This window comes from Parasteatoda tepidariorum, chromosome 8 (genome assembly GCF_982258835.1).
Source record: "Parasteatoda tepidariorum strain Cologne lab strain chromosome 8, Ptep-v5.0, whole genome shotgun sequence".
Lineage (NCBI taxonomy): Eukaryota > Metazoa > Arthropoda > Arachnida > Araneae > Theridiidae > Parasteatoda > Parasteatoda tepidariorum.
The window spans coordinates 97,804,176-97,830,874 of NC_141762.1; the positions used below are offsets into that span (position 1 = coordinate 97,804,176).

General features: G+C 30.2%; 1 protein-coding gene across 2 annotated transcripts in view; it reads left to right on the forward strand.

Moving 5' to 3' along the window:
* Positions 1–316: 316 nt before the first annotated feature.
* The window catches only part of LOC147806568 (myogenic factor 6-like), a 34,062-nt gene continuing 7,679 nt past the window's right edge, over positions 317–26,699 (forward strand). The window contains exons 1-3 of one of the 2 annotated variants that reach the window (XM_087169479.1): positions 317–1,392; positions 11,946–12,117; positions 26,009–26,144. In XM_087169479.1, the coding sequence (XP_087025605.1) occupies positions 1,092–1,392; positions 11,946–12,117; positions 26,009–26,144 (609 nt within the window). In that variant the 5' untranslated portion in view covers positions 317–1,091. Of the gene's footprint in view, positions 1,393–7,554; positions 7,748–11,945; positions 12,118–26,008; positions 26,145–26,699 lie in introns of those variants that run through there. The other variant, XM_087169480.1, reaches the window with a different exon arrangement.

Here is a 26,699-nt window from a genome sequence, read left to right on the forward strand (position 1 = left end):
GTCGCGTGAAAACAATAAGGTTGTATAGTACCACCTGATAATTAAGATTTAATATAAAATCTTATAGTGCGTCTAATAATTTGACCAGGGAGAGTAAATGTTTTATCATCTTGATATTTTCAGATGACGAAATTTTCTACCTTTACAAATCACGCCTTTTTTTTTTCATTCATGACACACAGCACCGCCTCATTTACTAGAAAACATTCTCACTGCTTAACTCAGGAATATGAACCAATCAAATCTTTCTTCCTTAAAAAAAGGGGGAGAGTTCTTTACATCAACCTGCATGCAATGATAAAAAGTTCGACTTTTGGAACTATGAGATTTCTGCTACCCCTATCAGTTGTACAAATTTTCTGAGTTTGAGAAAAAGTCAACGCCATAAGTTTCTTTCGTTATATCAATTTTTTATTATACTTATTATTTATATTTTTAAAAAACACTTTTTAAACCCAATAAATTATTTTCTTTTTATTTGAATGCTGTTATTTTTCTTTTTCTTTAAAAATTTTGATAAAAGTTAAAATTTTATTTTAAATTTCGCAAAATTTTCCCCATATTTTCTTTTGAAGGAATTTTAATTAAAACGTTAAGTAAACAGCTGGAGTCAAATTTATGAAAAAGATTTAATTAAATTCAGTCATAACTAAACTTCTTTTATAATTTTTTTTACCCTAGATAATTACTAAGAATTAGTTATATTAATAATTATTCAAAATTTCGTTAAAGTTCTCCCATTTCGTCAACCAATGTGTACTGGTTTAAAAGAACGTTTTTAAGTTTAAAGCACAAATGAAAAATTAGATTAATACAGTGGATTTAATTTAATAAAACCAAAAGTATATTTCCTTTAAAACTTTCTTACCTTTTATAATTATTTAGATTTAATAATATTTCAACCATTCTTAAAATTTGTCTCATTTCATTGTTTTAATGAATTTTAATTTAAGCATAGCGTTCTGTGCATAAAGTCTACGGTAATAATCAAACTAATGAAACGGATTCAACGAAATTAATTTAAATAAGCAAATAAATTAATTTCATTTGAAACTTTCTAACCTTAGTCAACTATTTCAAATTAACAAAAAATGAATGCTTTTTGTATTGAAGAAGATGAGACAGTTTCAGTTCGTCAAGAAAACGTGGCAGTTATTTCGGATTCTTCTTTTTATTTATCCGAGAATGTCCCACAGTGTATCCAAGTATTTGATAACTACATGAAAGATGCAACTACGTATACTGAACTCCAATCCCCGGATCCGTATATTCACCCGACTACCTCCGGATTGTGGTTTAAGGAACCAAGAAACGTTCGATTGTCTACCGTCACGAGCAGAAGAACAAGGGGTCGAGGATTTTTGTCAAGATATACCAGTTTTAAATCAAAAGGTTGGTACATGTCTTTTAAAATTAAGAAAATATTTCGTTGTTTTTCATATTTATTTGTTCTTAATTACAGCCAAATTATTTTATGCACCATTAAATTCTATGTAAAATCTTAATCATCAGGTGGATACTATGCAGCTGTATTGTTTTTTATGTGATTGAAACCGGTTTGCATTTGTTTACGCTTCTGTATCAATGGGTAAACATTGTAATGCAATACGTTAAAGATAAATACAAATGGGAAGTATATAAAAAATCTCCTGAATAAAAACCCATTACATGCATGTTTAAATATAAAAGTACTGCATACAAACTCGTTCAAAACATATAATTATTAAAACACTACAGTGCGCATAATAATTTGACCTAATTATCAAAATATACTAATGTATCTGATATTCTATATTCATGTAATATATCGTCTAATTTAACCCATTGATACACGAACGTAAACAAGTGCAAACCGGTTTCAGTCGCATAAAAACAATAAAGCTGTATAGTACCACCTGATAATTAAGATTTTCAGTAGAATCTTATAGTGCGTAAAATAATTTCGCCAGGGACTGCACGTATTTATTTTGTTAGTGGTTTTACTCCATTTCATTTGTTCTTATATTTGCTAATGTGAATGGCCGAAATTGGTGGTTGTTGACTTTCACCGGTAAATGTTGCATAGTTGCCAACTCTACTGGATTTTGCCAGTTTCTTCTGGTTTATTGGTTTAGTAAAAATTCTCCTCGTTTTTTAACATTTTGACAAAATCCCTAAAATTGAGTAAGTTTTCTAAAAAAATTTCCAATTGAAATAAATTTTTTGCACAGACTATTGCCTGCTGGACTATTTAAATAGGTATATATATAATGAAGCGATCCTCATTTTTAGAAATTAGTTTATTATTTTTTTTCTAAAATGTTCCAAATAATCATTTTTTTAAATTTATTCAGAATTCCTTTTGTAAACAAATTAAGAATTCTTTTAACCATTTTTGATAAATTAAATGGCTATTACTATTCAAAATTATGAGTAAACATAATACAAAACATTTCTGGCAAATTTAATGTCAATCATATAACTGGAAAATATTGCAGTTTTTCTGTTTTGAGGACTATAAAAATCCTGAAAATTCCCTACGCGTAAAACATTTAATACATAAAGCAGCAATTATCAGGCAATTCATATTATTTCGTAAAATTTATTGGAATTTTTCCTATGCATGTTGCAGCTATAAAGTTGACAATCCCATAGTCACTTTGGTAAATGTCCGAAATATTAGGTCTTGTTAATTGCCACTGTCCGGTGTGCATTTGCCCGGTATACCGTACAGTTTTTTTTTCTCTCAATCTACAAATACAAATTTTTTTAAAGATAGATTCTAACTTTTCCTATTTCATCCGGAAGATTTTATATTTAAAGTGGTAGTTATGCTTTGATATATTAATTTTTATTCAGTGATTTTAAAACGTACTTGATGGTAGTTATACTAGATTAATTTAAACTTCTGCAAACTAATTAATAAGCGTTGTTGTGGTTTAGGTATTTATGAAATTTAAGAATTTACTGCAACTTTTATTTCATTAACACTACAAGAGATCTTAAAGAAGTGAAGCTAGGAAAAAAATATGAATTATCTAATACAATATTAATAAATAATCTTATTTTTAAAAATCTAATTTGCAATAAATTCAACAACTGACCGCTGATATAATTTGCTATGAGCAAATTAAATTAAATTTTATGTATAAAATTGAACAGTACTATTAATAATTTAATTTAGTTATTGCTTGAAAAACTATAAATTTTTTGCGTAGCTCAACAAACGTGACCGAATAATCAATATAAAATTTATTGAAATTTTTTAAAATACATTAATTTGTTGAATTGGAAAAAGTAAGGTACCCTTTAACATTTGGAAAATAAGATGCATATAATTCATTTATTTCATTCACGTAATTCATTCATGTAATTAATTTGCTTCACTAAAAGAATTAAACTATTTTGTTACAAATATTTTCACATCATATTAATATTTCCAACAATATGTTACAAATTTAAAACTTATATACTTATATATTCTAGTCACTTCCATGCCTAATTATTCTAGTCAAGAGAATAAAGTTATTAATGAACCATTAGATAAAGAAATACTATATAAAAACGTATTATTTTCTGATTGGCAAATATCGTCAAATATCTCACGGAAATCGAATATTTTGGTAATAATAAATTTTTGCCAATCTGGTAAATAATTATAAATAATTTTAATATCTAGTTATAAATTTTTGAATTCGAGTAAGAAGTTCTAGAGATACGGAGAAATACGGAAAAAGTAATTTTAGCATTAAAGGGTCCAAAATTTCGATCGCTCGCCTGACCAATCTATGAGGACTTATTTCCCAAACTGCAGCAACCCCCTTTAGTTTGCGGGTGAAGAATCGTATATTCATGGAAAAATTTGTCTGTTTATTCGGAGAAAGTACATTTTTGTATATGATTTCAAAACTTTAAGTATCACCTGCACTAACTAATTAACATATCTTAAAATATTCTTCATTTTCTGCAGAATTGCGTTTCTGACTTTTTAAATCAACATAATTTAAGTCACCCCCTCCCTTGAACCATTAAGTCCTAGTGTATAGAAATACGGGAATTAGATCAAAAATTGTTCAAGGTAGTTTGCTTATTTTTTTTTTTGCACACTTTGCATTACTTTAGTTCTACTATAACCTTTCACAAGATGTTTAAAAATTACATTGAAAACTTGTAGGTAGGTACTTTATTTACGGCGCACTAGAGCTGCACAATGGGCTATTGGCGACGGTCAGAGAAATATCCCGGAGGATGATCCGAAGACATGCCGTCACAATTTTGATTTTCTGTCGAGGGGATAGCTCCCCATATTTGGTAGCCCGTGCTCAGTAACTCGTTTCTTATGCATAAATTTCCTTATGAAAAAAGCTTCCTATCTTTTTAGGCTCGACCGTTTTGCTTTATAGAACTAAAAAGGGGGTCGATTTCGTAAACTTTATTAATTAGCAATTCCACGAAAGTGTCAACTTTTAAGTGAAGTTAAGACATTGGCAAGTTAGATATAAAACCTCTTCAGAGACAACCTAATTTTCAAATTGCTGAAATTTTAACTGATTCTTACATAAATATTAATTCTGTTTATCTGTTACATTCTGTTTAAAATTTACATATTAATAAAACATTTTTTAAATGAAGACTTTCTTCCACTAAACTTTTTGTCATTCCGTCACGGTCATTCCGTCACAGCAAATAGATGTTAATAACTGCTAGCCAACCTGAGGTTAATTTTCGAAATTCACATTTTACATTGCTTACACATTATACTAAAAGTAATAACTAGTTCAGAAAAATAATACTTGCAAAATTTACAGAAGCTACCAGTTCTAAGCGGCATGCCAAAAGCTTGGTTGTCAAAATGTCATTCCGTCACACAAGTAAAAAGTTCATAAAGTTAAAAATAAAAAAAATACAAAATCCTTTTTTTTTAGTTTATGAATCTCATTATACCAATAATAATGATATGCAAGAGAAAAAATAATGTTTATTTGAAATTAAATGAATAGAAACTTCAATTAATTGTTATTTTGCAAGTCAAAATGTCATTCCGTCACATATGGAATTGCCCTAATACGACTATATAATAAAATATTTACCGATTAGTATCAATGGATAAATATTTTATGCAATTTTATATAATATTATAAAATATATATCTTCAAATATATCTACAAATATATATCTACTATGAAAAACTCACCAACCGTTGCTGCGAGTTAATTTTGTTGTTTTTGGCTTACGTGATATGATAAACTATTAGATATATCATTACGTGATAAACTATAAGCTAATGACAAATTATTGGGGCCATATATATTTCCGATTTTCTACCCTCGATAATTTTGGGGGGTCAAAAACGTCAATTTTTGAAACGATGGGGTATGCTTATTCGCAGCAAAAAAAAAAAAAAAAAAAATCACGTATGTTTTCTGATTTTGTAATAATTAGTATATTTGAGATCATACTTCGAACCATTGAGTCCTAGTACATGCATACCCAATTTTATAAGTTATTTAAGGTGTTTTGCTTTAGTGAATTATTTATTTTTTGCTCACAGTACATTTTCAAAATATGAGTCTTCAACATTGCCCCCACCCCCATAAAAGTTGAGTTGAATCGCAGAGAGGGAAGAGGTATTCTTAAAGTGTTCGGCGAAATTATTATTTCACTAACAAATAAATAATATTATTGTTCATTAATTCTTCTTCTAATTCCAAATTAAGAATAAACGATTGATTATGACTCTTTAAACAATTGTAAAATTTAAAAATTCTTTGTTTCACCCATCTTAACGGGGTGATGCGCGAGGAGGCTATATCACAAGAGAAACGCTTAATTGCAAATTCTCCTTCCACTACATTACTAACTGTATTATAAAACTGAAGTATTTATTTTAATTTTATAATCGTCGTTGAACGGCCGACCTAATTTTTGGAGTTCACAACTACTAATGTTCAACTCCGTAGCCTTGTAATTTTGAACCCGACTCAGAAGACAAGGGAACTCTTGGATCAAGTATTGGAAGAAATTTGCCTTCATGGAGTACTTCTTGATGTACCCCTCATTTGCGTTACATAGAGAAGGAAACCACGAAAATCTCCCATGGTTAGCCTGGCAGCAAGGGGACTCTAATCCCTAAATCCATCTACCACTGAAAATATTTCACGTTAGCAATGTGGTCGGTGCAAGCAGGAGGTGGAATTCCTATCGACCAGCCGTCGCTGAGATTCGAACCCGGTTCCCCTCATTGGAAGGCGAATGCTCTATCACCTGAGTCATTGTGGCTCAAAATTGAAATATTGAAAAAATTCGTTCTGATAAACCAAAAATAAATAATACAGATAAAAATGCTGGTATTTTTAAGGTCAAAATATAATTAAATTACTGCAAGATTACTTCCCCAAGTTCTTCTATCTTTGTATAAGTTCTTCAATATTTGCTACAGCATTTAATTCTTCCATGTAGTTAAATTCTTACATCTAACATCATAGTAGAATTAAGTTTAATTACAGTGCAATAATTTTTCTGCTGCTTGATACTCTTATGAACTAAGATAAAAAAAATAAATATTTAATCGACTGGGAAATAGGTAGAAGGGGGTATTCGAAACATAATTTTAAACACAGTTATTTCATTTTCACAAACTGATGTTGGATATTTATACAACCCGGCAAAATCTTTCGAAAAATATAGAATATGATGTCATCGTCCAGTAAGAATTTGAGAAATACAGCACTTGGTATCGTAGATTCTCTATTGACTTTTTCTGAGAAAATTATTACAATACAATTCTACTATCAACATTTTTAAAAGGTAATTTTGTATCATACCTTTATCTGTTTTTTATTCTTGATTAATATCTTTGTTTTTTCCGTAATTAGGGCTGTAAAATTTTTTTAAACAGCAACCAAATCAGTTTTTGCCTAATAAAACAATAAAAGTAATTTTCATAAAATATAAAAACAGACTAATATACAGAAATCAATTACCTTTTCAAACTTACTAAGCACACAATATTGTTTTATTTTGCTTTAGAAGTTTCAATTAAAAATTCCTTGCATTTCTAAAAAAAAAAAAAATTACCAAGTGCTTTTTCTATCTATCTAATAAAGAAGAGCTTTTATGTTTCATTCTTTTTAGACTTAATTGTGCTTTCGAATGGTTCTGTATCATAAAAAATAAAAAATAAAAACATACAGAAAGCGAAAATCAAATATAAAATCCAAAAAAGAAAATAAAGAAGCTCTCAAGTCACAAAAGTTAAAAACTATACGACCTTTAAAGAAAATGAGGCGCTATTCTATAAACCAGTTCATACCCTCTTCCATTCTCTACCAACTATTAAAAAAAAACACTGAGTTTACTTGCCAAGGGACATATTAGTTGTTTACACAATAAAATTCGCTAACACTTGCCACAGATTGTATAAATTGTTTGACTAAATTTACAGACTGGTAAAAAATGTGTTTAGTATATTCATACCAGATTGATATCATTATAGAATTCGTTGAAAACGTATGCGAGAGGGGGGGATCAACAGGTGGCAACGGCAGCTGGGACAGTCAGATTGCACCTAACATAGAGAGATTTTTAGATGAAAAATACATATAATAATAAAGACCGACATTAGAGTATTTGATTTAGAAAAATATGCCGAGTCCATCAGTGGTTCGATTTGCTTCGAGAACCGTTCAACACTTACAGAATCGCAGACGAAGCAAGCCGATCCTGAAAGGAATGAAGTACTTGTCCATTTTGAAAAAAAGGAACAGAGGTTAGTTTTGCCTGGCATTTTAATAACTTGAGATTAATAGTTTATTCCGTTTTTTTAAGCATTAGCGTATGTCGAAATTTAGCTACATTTGAACTCTTTGTTATTCTGTAAAAGTCAGTTATTTTTTTTTCGCAATTTCAATATCCCAACACCATTAAAGGGATTCTTCCACAAAAGCGACCTGATTCCTTAAGGTAAGTTTGCTATTCCGTAGTTGTAAAGTTTTTTTTAGTCCCGCTGTGGACTGATCGTAAAGACACGGTTCCTAGTAAAATACCCGAAGTCAAGCCATCACTGTCTGCGGTCAGTAAGCGGGTGGGTGACCACTTTGATCAGCTTGCGTAAGGACCGGATTGCGCGGTATCGGTCCTCGTTAAACTTTTCTAACGTAAAGTACTCGACTTCTCGCTCAAGTCGTTGGGCTATCAAAACAAGGGAGTCGTCCCCTCGGCAGAGGATCAAAATTGTGATGGCATGTCTCCAGAATATCCTCAAGGATGTTTCCCAGACCGTCGGCAGTAGCTCATTGTGCAATTCTAGTGCGACGTAAAGAAAGTTACTACCTACCTAAAGTTTTTTTTTTTAAAGTGTCTGCATACAGTTCATAAACTGAACCGTTTAATACAATATACTGACTAAAATTTAGTTTATTTATGTTTTTTTTTTTTTTTCATTCCCGAGAAAGTTACTTCAAAAATTTATCTTGCATTTTCGAAGAATAATGCTTCCTACAGGGAAAAAATGTAAAAGTTAAAAACAAAGTAAGTAAATTAAAATTAATTAAACTCAGAGGCAAATAAATTTTTATCTTAATTACTTATGATCAAATAGTTGATGAAATGTCGATTAATTTGCATAATTACTAATCAAAAGAGATATTGCATCACGTGCGAAAATTTCATTTTGTACTGAGCTAGTAGATTCTCTGCAAAAAACGGCAGTGGAATCGATTGAGTTTTGTCATGCATGTGTATCAAAAATTTACGTGGACAATTATTGGAAGTTGTTGCACTTGATCTATGAAGTCTATGCTTTTCCTATAGTCAACTATATCCCTATGTTCTTCAACAATTAAATAATAAAAATTGAATAAGAACGATTAAATATTAACTATTATATAAGAACAATTAAATAATAATAATTAAGCAATAACAAATAACAATGAGTTTTTACCGTAAGTGAATAATAGTTATTATTAATCTACGAAATCCATGTTTTTCCTATCGTCAACATTATCCCGAGGCTCTTCAACAATTAAATAATGATTAAATTATAACAATTAATTTTTACCGTAGGCGAATAACAATTGTTATTAATCTAAGAAATCCATGTTTTTCCTACAGTCAACTATATCCCGAAGTTTCTCAACAATTAAATAATAATAATTAAGTGATAACAATTAAATAATAATAAAGTGATAACAATTAAATATTAACAATTAAACAATAACATTTGAATAATAGCAATTAAATATTAACAACTAAATGGTAACAATTAAGTAATAACAATTAAATAATAACAATGAGTTTTAACCGTAAGCGAAAGACCATTATTATTAATCTAAAATATCCATGTTTTTCCTTCAGTCAACTATATCCCGAAGTTCTTCAACAATTAAATAATAACAATTAAATAATACCAAATAAATAATAACTATTAAATAATTACAAGTAAATAGCAACAAATAAATAACAGTAAATAATAACAAATAAAAAATAACAATTAATTTTTAGCGTGAGCGAAAAACAATTATTTAGTTAGTATTTATACCCAAAAGAGTTATTGCTTCATAGTGCTGATATTAGTGTAGTGTCTTGTGCACGTTACCATTAAGATTGTAAAAGATGCATCTCAAATCCTAGTAAATTTCTTTTTTAAGGGTGTGATCAATCAAATTTTTCTGTTACACAATTTTATTTGCCCCTTTTTGTAAAATGTTTCTTCTTTCTGATTAGTCTATTTCTGAGTTAAATCGTGTGATATTAATAACCTTCTGGATTTTTTTTTCTTTGTGTAGATTTTGCATTTTTCTGGACATGTGTTACACAGCAAAAATAGCTGACCACTAGCCTATTTATAAATTTTTTTAAACCAATATTGAAATTGTGCATGCTCGTTTACAGTATTAGCATGTAAAAGGAAGGAAGTAAAACTGGAAAAAATCTCAATTCGTTAATTCTTCTTAAATAAATCGTTGTTTTTGCAAAACTAGCTCAGTATTTTTTAAATATGAATTAATATTTATACTATTTTTTGTGCACTCACGATATGCTGTTCTCACTTTATAAGGCTCATTTTCGTTTTAAGGATCTACGATTCTATATAATATATCAACCATTGACAGTATTTAATTTTAGGTTCGGTTTAATGTTTTCGTCTGAAGTTTGGAACCATTAACCGTTGAACTTTATTGAAGATTTTCTAAGAATTTTTTTTTAATCTACAATATGAACAACACTATATACTGTGGGTATAAATACAAACAAATTTCAATTCTCTTTGAAAATATACGAATTTCCTTGTCGATTTGTCTAGATTGAGAAGTTGGTTGGTATTTCATTGATGATAAGAATACACAGGGAAAGTTATTCCGCACACTTATGTTATTTGCATATTAAATATATTAAGTTAAGCAGGATGGAATTTAAAGGACACATTTGCCGTTTAAATATATCTAGCCTAACACATAAAATATTCAAACTCGCACAAATCATTTGGTAGTAGAGGGTAGAGGATGTCCTAAACCTCGATGGCTGGACTACATTAATACAGATTTTATTTAATTTTATAACCGCCGTAGATCTGCCGACCCAATCTTTTGGTTTGCTAGCACTAATGTTCTTAACCTTGTAAATTTGAACCCAATTCAGAAGACAAGGGAACTCCTGGATCAAGTATGGAGTGAAATTTCCCCACGTTGAGGAATTTTTGATGGAACTAACTCGCATTTGCGTCACATAGAAAGTAGAACTACGAAAACCTTGCACTGTTAGCCAGGCAACAAGGGGATTCTAAGCCATGATCCGTCAACCACTGAGGATATTTCACGTCAGCACTATGGTCAGTGCGAGTTGGGTGCGGAATTCGTATCGACCAGCCTTTTCATTGGAGGCGAATGCTCTATCCCTTGAGCTACCACGGCTCAAAAGCATCCATCGAGCAAAACAATACAGATTTTGAAACAATCAGTGCATTGAATTTGCTAAAACGAGAAAGTAATGGAGAATTCTAGAGAAGGCCAAGACCCATCTCGAACTGCCATGCCAATGTTGAAAATGATAATGAAGCATGACTAAATGTTTTAAAAAAGAATAAACTAAGTTTTTTAAAAAAAATAAATAAATTCCTAGTTATACAGTTAAATTAATACTATTTTGGTTCAATCAAATATAAAATATTTGTTATTTTTTCTCCTTCCATTTTGATGTTGTTTATTCGCCCCATCCGACATCTTGGTGAATTTCGTAAAAATTTGAAAAGAGCTAAATTAGTAATTAACGATATTACTGATTGAATATGTCTTGCATAATAATATAATTCTTGAAACTTGAATCGTGATGGCTCAGGAGGTACAGCTTTCGCATTCCAATGAGGTGAACCGGGTTCAAATCCCAGCGATGGCTGGTCGATACGAATTCTGCATCCGGCACACGCCGACCACAATGCTGATGTAAAATATCCTCAGTGGTAGACGGATCATTTGATAGAGTCCTCTTTACCTTCAGGCTAACTGTGGGAGGTTTTCATGGTTTTCCTTTCTATGTAACGCAAATGCTGGTTAGGTTCTTCAAAAAGTCCTCCAAGAAGGCAAATTTCATCAAGTAGTTGATTCAGGAGTTCCCTTGTCTTCTGGGTTAGGTTCAAAATTACAAGCCTACGGAGTTGAACAATTCTAGCCGTAAACTGAAAATTTGGGTCGGCTGCTCGACCACGGTTATAAGCCATGGATCATGATAATGAACAAAAATTCAAAAACTTTGAATGGATTAAACAAACTTCGAAGCTTCGAAGTCATAAACATTCCCAATTTGATGATTGAAACTGCAAACTTTTAAACTTTTGAGACAGCTTACATATTTTTCGAATATAGCTTGTTCAAGTTTTTCTTCTTAATCATTAGTTTAGTGGACTCATTATTAGCGATCTATAAAATGTTTTTTTTTCTAATGTTCAATAACTATGACTCATTCGATTTTAGATCGAGGAAGGAATAATGGCGGTGGAATGTCCAGGGAAGAACAAAAGAGAAGTGCCTGCATTCGAGAAAGAAGTCGCATGCAAGAGATGAATAAAGGATTCGACAGATTAAGAGATGTTCTACCAACTACGAAACCTCCCGGAAAAAAACTATCCAAAATAGAATGTCTCAGGTATTTCTCTTCTGGAGATTTGGTTTAACTCAAATGCATTCCTATTACTAATCATTACACAAAAATTATAATTGTTACAGAAAAAAAGGCTGGATATATTTTTATTAAGTTACTGAATATTATCTAATGCTGAAGTCTTATTTGTTGAAAAAGTTGTTTAACCTCTAAGTATATAACTTACAAAAGTTTTTCTTCCTCTTCGGGATTTTTTTCAAGTTAGCATTTTAATGATATGAAATCTTAAAAACACCACGTTTATGCATAAACAAATTATACGAATAATAAGTAAATTAGAAGCAAATGTTATTAATATTTTAATATATTTAAGCAAAATTTGTATGAAAAAAATTATCTAACGCGTCCTTATTAAAATTATATTATTGAAATATTATATTTAGTAGTTTTGTTCGAAATAGAAAAGGTAAAAATATTTAAGTAATATTAAAATTTAAAATTTTTTTTCACCTCATAAAATTTTAATAATTTTATGAGGGCAAGAGAGAGGTTCAAAATCTTTAGCAGTATTTCTTCACACTAAACCTACCATAATCGGTCAAATGACCGTTTAAGAACTTTAGTATCGAAAATGGGCTTATCATCTTATCGTTTTTGCACATTTGACTTCATGACTTATTCTAACAATCATATACAGTTAATATTCTAATATTATTATTTTTTTTAATATTTTGTTTGTTTCGAATAATACATGTCGTATTCCTATTTTTACCATAACTGGTCATTTGACCGGGAGAACAATTTATTGCTTTATAAGGTTATCGGATCAAAAATGACGATGTAATGCGTGTTCAACGTATTGCATTCGATGAGTTGCCCATTTCTGCAAAGACTGTTGCGTAGTGAGTTCAATCAGAATAACTGTGAATTCAAATTTCAAGAAAGTACCTAAACTTTCAGATAGGCATTTTTTGTGAAGGAAAAAATGACAAAAACTTAATGTTTTGGCAAGTAGCTTATATTTTATTTTGATAGCTTTATTTGATTTCCAACTAACTGTTGGTTTTTACCCAGAAAAATGTCGAAACAATCAAGACAGCACAATAATGGTAACCGATGCACATTAAATCTGTCGCATCGCAAAGTCCTCCATGCGCCCACAACAAATCAATACCTCTAGTGGAGACGCGATGGCTCAGGGGATAGAGCGTTCACCTTCCAATGAGGTGAACTGGGGTTCGAATCCTGGCTATGGCTGGTCGAAGCGAATTTCGCATCCGGCTCGCACCGACCGAAGTGCTGAAGTGAAATATCCTCAGTGATCGACGAATCATGGGTAAGAGTCCCCTTGCCTTCAAGGTAACTGTGGAAGGTTTTCGTGCTTTTCCACTCCTTGTAAAGCAGGATTGGGTTCAAAATTACAAAGCTACGGAGGTGAATATTAGTACTCGCAAACTCAAAAATAGGATAGGCCGGTTAGCGACGGTTATAAAATATAAAATAAAATACCTCTGGGGGTAGGGGAGAGTGGGGTAAATTGTAACAATTTTTACTTAACTATTTTTAACTAACAAAAAATCCAAAATATTATTAGTATTAATTGACAGACGAGTTAAGTAGACTATCCTCTACTAGAAAAAAATAATAAATTCCTTATTTTAAATGTTATTATATTAGTTATTAACAATTTTTGACAGTCGTGCACTTGTTACAATTGTCCCTACTTACGGGGTCAATTGTAACAGTTCATAAATTCAACTAAAACATAGTTAATTATTACATATTATCATAGTTGCGATATATTTTTTTATTGATCAAAATAGTAGTGATATATTAGGAGTAAAAATAATAATAAGCAGAGACCTAAAGGGTTAAACCTTTAACTTTAAGGGGTTAAAAATTTTAATTTATGCTGTGAAAGGTGACAAATAAAATAATGCACATACAACACAATATAAATGATATAGGAAACTATTGGTGGTTCTTAAAGAGTTAAGTAATGGTTTGTAAACATAAGATTATTTATTTTCAGCTGTTACAATCGTCCCTTTACTTATTGTTACAATCGTCCCCAAGACGCCATTTCAGCTTCATTTGTTAAAAACAATGCTAGTTCATTAACAAAACTAATCTTTTTTTTTTGAAATGTTAATTAAGGTGTCCACTTACATATTCGGTTATTAATTTTTATTTGTTTAAACAAAATTACTTTGTTACAATATAATATTCTAATACCAAAATAAGTACTTACGTAGCGTGAAAATATCTTTTGTGATGTAACTCCTTCAAAAGTACATAAAAATGGTTGCCAGCAGGGGTGCTTATGTAGATTTATTAAATACACCTTGTGCGCCACCTAGGAACCAAATCTAGAACCCGACACTCGAAATTTTTGCTCTGTTACAATCGTACCCTGTTACAATTGACCCCACTCTCCCCTACTGATCCAGGAGTTTCCTTGTCTTCTGGATTGGTTCAAAATTACAAGGCTGCGGAGGTGAACGTTAGTTGTCAAAATTGGGTCGGCTGTTCAACGACGGACATGAGACATAAAATAAAACAGACCGTGGTATAATGGGCTCTCCGTTGATTTTTTTTCTGACGAAATTATCATGGTACAATTCTACAATCAGTGTTTTTTAAAAGGAAGTATGGAATACAAACCTTTCGGGAGCGACCACTCCTCCATTCCACAGTTGTTGATGGAGGTTGGCTGTTCTTAGCGGTTACGTCCATAGACTTCAAAATTGTTATCGAATGGTGCATAATTTTTCGCAAATGTTTTTAATTTTATTAAGTGTCATTTTCTTGGTGCGGAAACACCACTCTTATTGGCGTCGTGAAAAGTCGTATTGATGAATTAGCGTCTATAAAAATGATCCCAACTGATATAATTATGTGTAAAAACAAATTGAACAATTATGAATGATAAAGCTATTTTAAATAGATAAACAATCATGTTTTTTTTTTGTTTGCATTTAATTTTATATCACTTAACTTTATATCATTTGATATTGTATCATAGAAATGGGTTAGCTTTAAAAATGAGAAGAGGTTTGTCTGTTTTTTTTTGAAAAAACTCTTTTTTTCTAATTTAATTTTCAATTTTAGAAATAAATCATTGATAGCATGGCGCTCTGACTGCAACACGAGGTTGTATCTTGAATATGAGAAGCTCTCCTAATAACAGTCTCACACCAATATTTTTAATACTTTTTAATCTACCTATTTGTTTTGTTAAAGTTTTTGTTTCGCGTGTTTCCTTATTTGACCTTTTTTGGATTTGGTGCAGATGTTTGCCCCGTATTCACCGTTGACTCTGACCTAACGCGTAACTCCCAGTTCCAAAACCCCCGGTTTGGAAACTTTGACCGAGAGTTCAAAAGCGATTCCACCATTATTTTTTGACCGTCGGTTTCTTAACTGCGGGTTACTTGACCGGCAGTTACAGGCGGTAGATTTATAGCCGTATTAACAGCGTTTGTTTTCAATTTTCGTTGCTATTTTTTTAAAAAAATTTCTATTAGAAGAAGAAGAAAAAAAGATTGCATCGAGTAATTAAATTTGAATCTCTCTTTTACTGGTCAAATAAAAAATATATTTAGTTTCGTTTTCCTAACTGACTTGTATTGATGAGCAAAAGGATCCGAGCTTTATTATTATGAATTTAGATATTTTATTATTATGGATATCATAAAGCCGCAAGCAACCATAGAAATATAACTGAAATTCAATTAAAAATACTTTTATTTCACACAATTATTTAATACTTTTATTTTACACTATGATCAAGGGGATTATGCTAACATCATTATCATCCTTATTCGCGTATTTTTAATCTTTTTTTTTCTCCCCCTTCATAACATATTATCGATAACTTAAACCATTGAGAAGAAATTTTTTTTTAAAATTTGAAATAAAATTGTATGTAATAAACTTCTTAGTACAGATAAGCATAAATCAACACATTCATATTATTCAGAAGTTATAAATGACTACTATTGTGCTGCCATCTGCTGATGATAAGAGAGATTCGACGTCGGTGATATAGTGAATCAGATAACTATTTTTTTAAACGAAAATGTCATAATCGGAACAAATATTCCGAAACTTTAAAATTAAAAAAAAAAATATGCCTTTAAAAATTTAATTATTTAGATAATTGTATATGGAAATATATCAGTTGTATAAATGCCCCATACGTCATAAAGTAGTAAAGACGGGCATTTTAATTTCATATAGTTTTAAAGCGGCCGGCTAGGTGGCCGAGCGGTTAGCGTGCCTGACTGCGAAGCCTTAGGCTGCGGGTTTGAATCCCGCTCTGGGCATGGATGTTTCTCCCTCTCTCTTTGTGTTGTCCTCTGTTGTGTGTGTGTATGATGTGTGAATGTGGCCCACCCTGTAAATGGGTTTGTGGCAATGTGGCGTGGGCAATGTTGCTCGCCTCCGTGACTTTGGTTCACAGGTGCCCACTGGGTAACGCGAAATGAGCAGCATTTCTGGCATAGTATAGGCAAAAGAATCAAATTCAGTGCCTGCCATTGGTAAAAAAAAAGTTTTAAAGCAATAAATCTCTTCCAAATGATCCTATTTTTTCGAAATATTCAGCAGATTATTTTTTGCTTATAAAATTCTAAATTTCCTGAGTTGCAAAGTTATTTGATACAAATTATTGTGTAGTTAAAATGTTACCTCGGATCAAAATTTGCATTGATTAAGTAATATTTATTTCAGCATAATTTCTAATATATATTTAAAATAATGTATATGTTTTTAAATTTAATTAATAGCTTTATTTTATGGATTAAAAAAATTTTGAATTCTTTTCGTTACCTTCATATCTGAAGTTTTCTTCAACTCAAAATCTATGTAAAAAATTTCGTGCCTTCCAAAAGTGATCGCTACATAGAGGTGGTTTCACTGTATTATACATTTGTCTGAGTTTTAGAGTTTGAGTTTTGTTAGAGTTTTGAAAAATATTTCTGTTTTTGTATAATTAATCGAATTCAGATAATTTTTAAGCTTCATCCAAATCATTTTTTTTTGGCTGTTTAGGCAGTAATGAAATTAAATTTAAAATAATTCACTGCAAAAAATAAATAGTATTAAATTACCAAATTTGCCAACTGTAAAAATTTATTGTGTTGCAGTTTTGAGAGAAAATACGCAGAAGTTTTAAATTTTATTAAGTTTTACTTTTTTTTTTATTGTCTGATCAATCGGTGCCTTCATTTTCGATATCTAAAGATATTCTAACAACAAAAGTATGTTAAAATAAATAAACAAAAATAAATAAAATATCATGAAAACAAAATTCGAAAAATTCTATCAATAATCCCAAATAACAAAAGGAAGATGGTTCTTAATATTATGGGTAAAGAAAAAAAAGAAACTGACAACAACAAAAAAAATGGTTCGAAATATTTATGTTAAATTGCAGCTTTTCTTAGCAGTAAGAAACAGTAAAATCCACAATCATTAATCGAATTAAACCTTTTTCGATCTATTACGAATTTAAAACTATGAATTAATAAAAAAATTTTGCCTGCGAAATTGACTTTTAATTTTAAATATTCATATTATATGTGAGGAACATAAATTATTGTGCGACTCAATCATGCTATTATTTTTGTTTATTATTATAGTTTAATTGTTTTATTATTATTGTTTATTATTATAACGTAATCATTTTATTATTATTTTTCATTAAGTGAAAGCTGTTATTCGAAAGTTCTCGACTTTTCGCCAATAATGTACCATTTGTACGTTGCTATTCCACAATTATTAGATTATGTTTAATCTATATTTAGATTCTTTAGACGAGGAAGTCTGCATTAAAGATTAAAATAGCGAAAACTTCCAATTGATATGGATGTGAACTAATTCTTTTAATAATTAAAAAAATTCTCAATCAAATTCTCAACCTTAATTCCCAATCGCTTTTTTCATGCATAAGCATGTGAAAAATCTAGTTAATAATTTTTAAAATGTTTAAAATATTAATCCGCTATTGTCTAGATAATTGTTTTCGTTTCAAAATTAAAGATAAACTTTGAATTTAATATACTTAAACTGGGTCTTTCTTTATTTTTATTTAAGGAAAGATTTTCGAGAACTAGTTTTTATGCTTCTTTCTTATAAAAAAAAATTATTTTTCGGAAAATTGACTGAAAATATTAGTGCGAGTTGATTGAAAATTGAATAGTGCAAAAAGTGCACACACCTAGATTACTAATTTCTTTATTTTTGATAAGTAATAAACTTTATTTTTAATAAGTAAATTTTGAATTTTTGTTATTGTCACATTTTTTTTACAGTTATTAACTATAACTTGATTTTCTAAATTAAGACTTAGCTGACGAATATTAGCGAATCATCAAAGAAACTATTTTAAAACTATTGTAAAGATAATCCGAAAACTTGTAAATACCATCCTAATGGTTTAATCAGAATTGGACGTTTCATTGTAAATATTACATTTTAGGTATTATATCTTTTCTCTGGAGCTATTTACGAGAATAAAATATTTTTCATTCTATTCAAAAACTTGTTTATCAAAAGAAAAAGCTATTTAGCAGCTTTTCTTATATGTTTTTATAAAAACAAAAAATATTAATTTAAAAGGTCGAAATACTGATGACGAAACGTGCAAAGAAATCGGTCAAATAATGACAGAGAAAGATAAATAGAAAAAGACAAATCGTTCAAATAGTTGAATTCTAATTTTTCGAAAGCTATTTCAACGATTATATTCAAATTTTGAACTGCATTAAAACTAAAACAGAGGGGGAATCATATTTATGTAAGCAAGTTCGGAAATTGTGAGCAAAATTGATATATTTTTTTAATCAATTTTTAATTGATCAAAACAATTTAATTTGTTGATTTGTCTAAATAGTTATTACATAATTTAAATTTTAAAGTAGAGTCAGCGGTATGAAATAATTCGATTGAATAGTTTCCGATAAATAAAAAATTTGAAAAACAAATCGTTTTTATCAACAAATGTATTTTCAGAGCATAAAAATTCCAAATTTGCCAAAGAAATTTAAAAAACAAAGCGTTTGGTTAACCTAAATATTTATAACACAATTTAACTTTTGCTTTCAAATACGCAGTAAATTAAACTTTCTTCGTTTTCGCCTTCCTTTTTTTTTGTCCTTTTTGTATTGATATATATATATATATATATATATATATATATATATATATATATATATATATATATATACATATATATATTGGAAAGAAACATGTATTGTATTACTGAGATTTAACTGATTGATTGGGCTAATAATATCCGAGGTCAAGCTCGTCTACTGCTTGAATTCGTAGAAGCTTAATTATATTACTCATTTTTTCGTATAAAAATGCTTTCGATTCCCAGCATACAAAGTGTTTGGAGGAATAATCAAAAAAATAAATTTCAGCCATTATTTGGCGCAGTTAATGGAGGACATTCAGCAGCTGTGTCTGTTCGTCAAAAAAGATAACTCACGGGCTCTAATTGTCATGTCATCTTTGAAAGATATTTCGCTTCATTCGTTTTGGATTGTTTCCTGAAAGCGTTCCGAATTTCGGCGTCGCACAGGTGGTTTTTTTTAAAAAAAAACAGCTGCTGCGAGGACGAAAGTTGCATAGTTCTATGATGATAGACCCTGAATTCGAAGTAGAAATAGTTAGTAGAGCTAAAACAAGATATCAGCATTTAGAAAAATTACTCTTGAATCTTCACAATGATGTAGGATTACGTACTTTAAGCCTTAATAAAATTCAATTTTTAGATTTGCATTGAATGAACATTTGACTTAGCTTACATTTAGTCTTCAAACGATGCATCATTGCGTTTAAATAAAATTCAATTTCAGTGTTTCGAAACAGCAACATTTTTTGAAATTACTTTTGATTCTTCACTATGATTAAGGGTTCCGTATTTTAAGCTTAAATAAAATTCAATTTTTAAATTTGCTGTAGTTGTAGTTCATTTACGTCGCACTAGAGCACCACAACGTGCTATTGGCGACGGTCTGGGAAACATCCCTGTGGATGATCCGAAATCATACCATCACAATTTTGATCCTTTGTTGAGGGTATGGCACCCTCGCTTCGTTAGCCCGACGACTTGCACTCGAGCACTTTACGGTAGAATAGTTTAACGAGAACCAATACCGCACACTCTTGGTTCCAACGCAGACTTATACAAGTGATCACCCACCCGCACACTGACCACAGCGGGTGATGCTTGACTTCGGTGATCTGCTGGGAACCGTGTCTTAACAAACAGTGTCTTAACTGCGAAACTTTAAATTTTCATTGAATGATAATTTAGCTTAACTTTACACTTAGCGTTCGTTTTAGTTTTTCGTTACGTTTAAATTAAATGAAATTTTAGAGCATCCAAACAGTAAATTTACGAAAGCAACAAATTTAAACATTTAGAAGACTTATATTAGAATCTTCCCAATGATTAAAGATTCCGTAATAAGTCTAAATAAAATTATCCATTCACTTTTAATGGCATTAAATTATTGTTAGAAAAAATTATTCAGTAAAGTATTTGTAATAAATAAAATAAAATAATGCCATTAAATCTGGTGATCTCTCATTGTCGTAAACTAATATGCAACATTAATAAATAATCATTTTTTATCGCGAAAAGAAAGGAAAGAAATATAATTTATAATTAAAACCAATTTCATTAAATTACTAAATAATAATAAAAATAATTTAACTATTAAAATCTGTGAGAAAGACGGCTTTTTATACTTTGAATGTGATTTTCTAAAATCTGTGTTTTTAAACCTTTGATGTTTACATTCCAGCCATTTACTGTAGATCAGTTTAGAATTTTTTTTAAAAAAAACCTTCCTTCCGTATTGTTTGTTTCTGTAAGTACTGTTCGTTCTGTACTATTGTATGTTTTTTTTGTTGTAAAATATTTGTTTACGTTTTCTTAATAAATATTTTTTTTATTACTTGAAAAATTGAATTTTAGAATATTTTAATTTAACTGAAGTTTTTTTTAAAAATTTTAACTAATAATCTTTTTTAAAAAATAGTATCTTAAATATTTGTTTTACACTGTAACATTTCCTTAGTGTAGGCTTAACAGGTGTGTAGGCTTAACAGATTAGTGTAGGTTTTACACATTTCCTTAGTGTAGGCTTAACAGGTGTGTAGGCTTAACAGATTAGTGTAGGTTTTACACATTTCATTAGTGTAGGCTTAACATTTCATAAGAAAAGATACATGAAATATATCCATCTTAACATAAAACGCATACAGAACAATGAGTCACGCAATTTTTAAGGGTTCCGAGTCAAAAAACTTTGAAATTTTTGAGATTTCTTTAATAATTAAAAAAAAATAATGGGAATAATTATCTAGCAAATGGAGTAATTTTATATCCCTTGGAAAACGAGATTATATTTAGTTAGTTTTTTTTAAAAATGAAAATAAGTAATTTAAAATCAATAGCAATTTGTTAAAAATAAAAACAAGTTATATATTTAGAAGCAAAATTAATGAAGAAAAGGTTCGAGGTACCGTAAAAAATCGCCAGGTTAGACGCCAATTAAGCTCAATTAATGTTGGTAATATGTACTACTGGTATTGTGGTAATAGGTGTTGCTTTAAAAAGTGCCAAATGTACTAATAAAGGTATTTAATTTTGATGTTAAGGTGCTTAATATTGCGTACTACGATAATAAGTTTTTTATGGTATCTCTAAAGACATAAATATTGGAAATTTGTTTTTTAATTCGGTCAATGTTGATCATCACGAGTAAGCGTCGAGCAATAGCATTGTGTTTCGAGCATTTATATTCGAGCAATAGCATTGTGCCAAATGAAAACAGTTAAATTTTGTTTTGACGAAATGAACTTCCGAAAACGTGTTTTGCTTAATTTGATAACATAAAGTGATTTAACAAAAGTAAAATTAAAGTAAATTAACGTTAATTAAAGTAATTTAACAAATTATAGTAAATAGAAACAAACCGGAATTATTTTGGCTTTATAGATTATCTTGATGTTTGCTTCTAGTTTTGTCGCAGCTTTGATAAATACCAATTTATTAAGTATTTGCTTTTTTTTTATCCCGTATAAAAAGCTAGCTTTCAGCAAGTTTTAAAATAAAATAAACCTGACTCTCAGTTTAATAAAGCTTTAATTAACGACATTCTCTGTTTAAAGATATGTTACGGTCCCAGCTCTTTCGTACTTGAAAATATTTACTTAAGAACTAAGGTGTTTTTGTTAAGGAACAATATTTTTTAACGTGTAGAATTTTTTTTACACCCTTTTATCACAACATACCGATTTTCTGTGAGAGAAAACATGTTTAGTTCCAACTGTTAGAAATTTCTCGGAAATATGGTTCAATAACAATTTATTTAATTGTTATTTTAACATACACTCTATAACAAAAAAATATCGACGCACCAAGAAGCAGTTGTCCGATTGAAGCGAAAATTATTCGATTGGAAGACAATGTACAGAGTAGTAAATGATTAAAATTTCAGAACAATTGAATAATTTATTGCAGAGTTACAGTAACAAGTTCAATAAGGTATTGACCCGCCTCTAGCCTGGATACAAGCTGCCACACGGCGTGGCATAGACCGATAAAGCTCCCGGATGGTCTCTTGCGGTATTTCCTGCCAAATTCGATCCAATTGTCGAACGAGGTCATCAACATTCCGTGCCAGATGCAATCGCCCTCCCATCATATCCCAGACATGCTCGATGGGAGAGAGATCTTGTGATCTGGAAGGCCAAGGAAGAGTTTGACAAGCTTGCAGACAGTTCATAGCAACACGTGCCGTATGTGATCTGGCATTGTTTTGCTGAAGAACCAGCCCAGGGCGCTGCAAAAGGTACGGTAGCAAAACAGGTCTTAGGATGTCGTCGACGTACCGCTGTGCAGTAAGTGTACCTCTAATGACGACCAAAGGGGTCCGGCTGTCACAGGGAATGGCACCCCAGACCATAATGCCTTGTTAAGGGCCGGTATGGGGTGCAGTAGTGAGGGAAGGATCCCCCTCTGCCCTGTGCGTCTCCAAACACGTCTTCGATGATCGTCAGGACGCAGTTGGAAGCGGGATTCGTCGCTAGAGACTATACGTCCCCAGTCGGCATCATTCCAGCCTGATCTGTTCAAAACATTCATGCATACGAAATTTCAAAGCAATCGGATGATTGCTTCTTGGTGCGTCGATTTTTTTGTTATAGAGTGTACTTGAACAAAACTGTCATATTATATATAAATAATATGGTAAAACTGCTAACTGTGAAAAAAAATTTATTGACTGTTTCCACCTAATACGGCTAAACAATCTGAATTTTATCGCACCAACTAAATACACCTAATGAAGCCACTTAATCCCTTGCAGATAAGTGCTTATTATAGCTGAGAGGGGAAATCTGTCAATCTCATTACCGACAGAACAGAGGTTCGTGTCAAATCATTTTCACATCAACATTTCCTCCATTCTTATCAACAAATAAAGACTTTCCAGTGACATGTACTTCTCAATTCGTGACCCTGGAGTATAAAAAAACGATACTCTCATTCATACATAGATGGCAACACCATAAAGCTGCTGAACTATCTCCAATTTCCAGTTAATATCTTTTTTTTTGTGGCTTTGAAACCATGACAGTTGTAAATGGCTAAGGACCCGTTTAGTAACGGTATTCATGTTTTTTTTAAACCATACTAGTTGTAAACGGTTTCGAAATCGTTAACGTAAAGAATTTTCTTTACCAAATTATTCTATGATTAATTGGGTGGAATTATTTGACCATAATCTTAGAACAAAAATTCCAACAGTGCAAAGGGATTCCAAAAAAAAAAAAGAGAAAAAAAAAAGGACTTGGTAGGAAGATTTCTTTAACTTAGATAAAAACTGACTTAAGGGTGCAAATGAAAATTAAGTATAAAAAAAAAATATCGAAAATAGTGAAATTATAAATCACTGCTTTCTAATACAGACGTTATTGATGTTTAAGATATTAGCTCATCCAATATTGAAGATGGCCTTTTCAAAATGCTCGAAAAATTGAGGAAAAAATTATTATAACGAGAAATGTTATTATAACGAGTTATTATAAAGTTTATTTCCTTTTTGTACTATTTTACTTCATTTTGTTACGGTAATTTATTTTTGTATTAATGTAATTTGTACAAAAAAGAGAGAAAAAAAAACAGTTTCAAACATTCTAATTTATTACGCATTAAATTTGCAGACCTAAGCCAGAAAAAGTGGGAAGAGAAAATTTTCTCAACTGTAACGTTTTCACATAAGGCCTAAGGATGTCTAATCTAAGCCTAAGGATTTCTTTTTAAGGATCCCTTTTCAGACAGGGAAGGGATTTTACTTCCACTCTGTTAACATACGAAGAACTGAAAGTTTAGAATTTCCTTATTAATCCTATAACTAATTAATATTTTGAGTGTGTTTTGTTTCATTTTATTTCTTGAAGTTTGATCTATTGATCTTAGTTGCAAAAGTTTAAATATTCAGGTTGTAAGAATTTCAAAAACTTTTTCAAAGTTCAAGTTTCAAAAATACTTAAAAACTTTAAATTTAATATTCAGTGGCTGAAAATAGAACACATCAACAAATAAAATTAAGCAAATATTATTCAAAATTATTAATTAGTTTCTGAATAAATTAGGGAATTCCGAGCACATAGTTCTGCGTATCAGAAGTAAAATTCTCTTTTCTGTCTCAAGGAGATAAGGCTTTTCCCCGTCCCTTCAAAGACGTTAAACAGAAAGCCACAACTGTACATTTACTTCAATGCAAAATAGTTATTTTTCTAACACTGAGCTGAAAACTTGCCATTTTTCCATTTGCAATAATTCACACTATTTTACAGGCTTAAGACTAATACTTTTATTCTATAGAATTATAGACATATGAAGAAAAGGGGGGGGGGATAATAAGTAAAAAATAACAAACAACAGTTTATGTATATATATATATATATATATATATATATATATATATATATATATATATATATATATATATATATATATATATATATATATATATTAAAGAAAAGAGAAAAAAAAATTTATTGAAAAAACCGGAAAAAAAGATATTATCTTTTCTTCAGCCCACACGATTTGTTTTGCGGATATAATCGTGTGAGCTGAAGAAAAGATTATATCTTTTTTTCCCGGTTTTCTTTCCGGTTTTTTAAATAAAATTTCATTTATATATATATATATATATATATATATATATATATATATATATATATATATATATATATATAAACTGTTGTTTGTTATTTTTTTACTTATTATTCCCCCCCCCCTTTTTTTCATATGTCTATAATTTTTCTTTGTTTTATTCTTCATTTTGAACTTATATATATATATATATATATATATATATATATATATATATATATATATATATATATATATATATATATATATATATATATATATATATATATATATATATATATATATATATATATATATATATATATATGAGTTTACGACTACTAATGTTCAACTCCATAGCCTTGTAATTTTGAACTCAATCCAGAAGACAAGGAAACTCTTGGATCGAATAGTGGGAGAAATTTGCCTTCGTGAGGGCATTTTGATGAAACTAACCCGCATTTGCGTTAAATGGAGAAGAAAACCACGAAAACCTTTCACGGTCAGTATGACAGCAAGGGACTCTAACCCACAATCCATCTACCACTGAGGATATTTTACGTCATAACTGCGGTTGGTGCAAACCGTATGCGGAATTCGTATCGACCAGCTCTATCCTTAGAGCTAACACGACTAAAAATAATTTGTTATCAAACTTTCAGATTGTCTAGTGATAATTTGCTATCAAATTTTTACTAGATATTATGTTTTCCGTGCAAATTAACTAATTAATTGTAATTTTTTTTTCAGATTAGCAATTCGATATATCTCTCAGCTTTCTCACGAAGTAAATGCTCCAGCCTGCTCCAACGTAAGCATGGACTATAACATGCATTCTTCACAAATATGGGCTGCAGCACCCAATTACTATAACTGGATCAAACAAGTAATTTAATTTCAATTATAATTAACGTATGCCCTATTTGTGGTTTGCACTCATCTTGGTATCAAATATTCAATGTTGAAGCCGGTATGAATGTTGGACTAGTAGCGCCACCTACATTTATTTGATCAAAAAAAGTTAATTTTCAGTTGGTTTAATTGCCTGGACCAATGCGCTGTTCATAATAAACGCATTAATTACGAATTTTCATTTCTTTAATGGTCACTATTTTAGAAGAGAAATCTTCCAATTAACATTATTTTCATGAGTTCTGAATATCGAACCACGCAAAACCGTAAACGCAAATCAAAGATAAAATATTAGTATTTAACAAAATATAATTGAAAATATTTATACACAGGCACAAAAAGTGGTCTATTTACGACCGCAACGTTCGAATACACTATCTGGGGAGTAGACCGGCATTGTGACCCCTCTAATTTGTGTATAATTATGTCCTTTGATATGGTGGCATATTATGTCATAATCTAATACCTGACCGAGTTTGAATATTAGGAGCTATACGGAGCCTTTTATATGTACAGCTTTTAAAGTGTC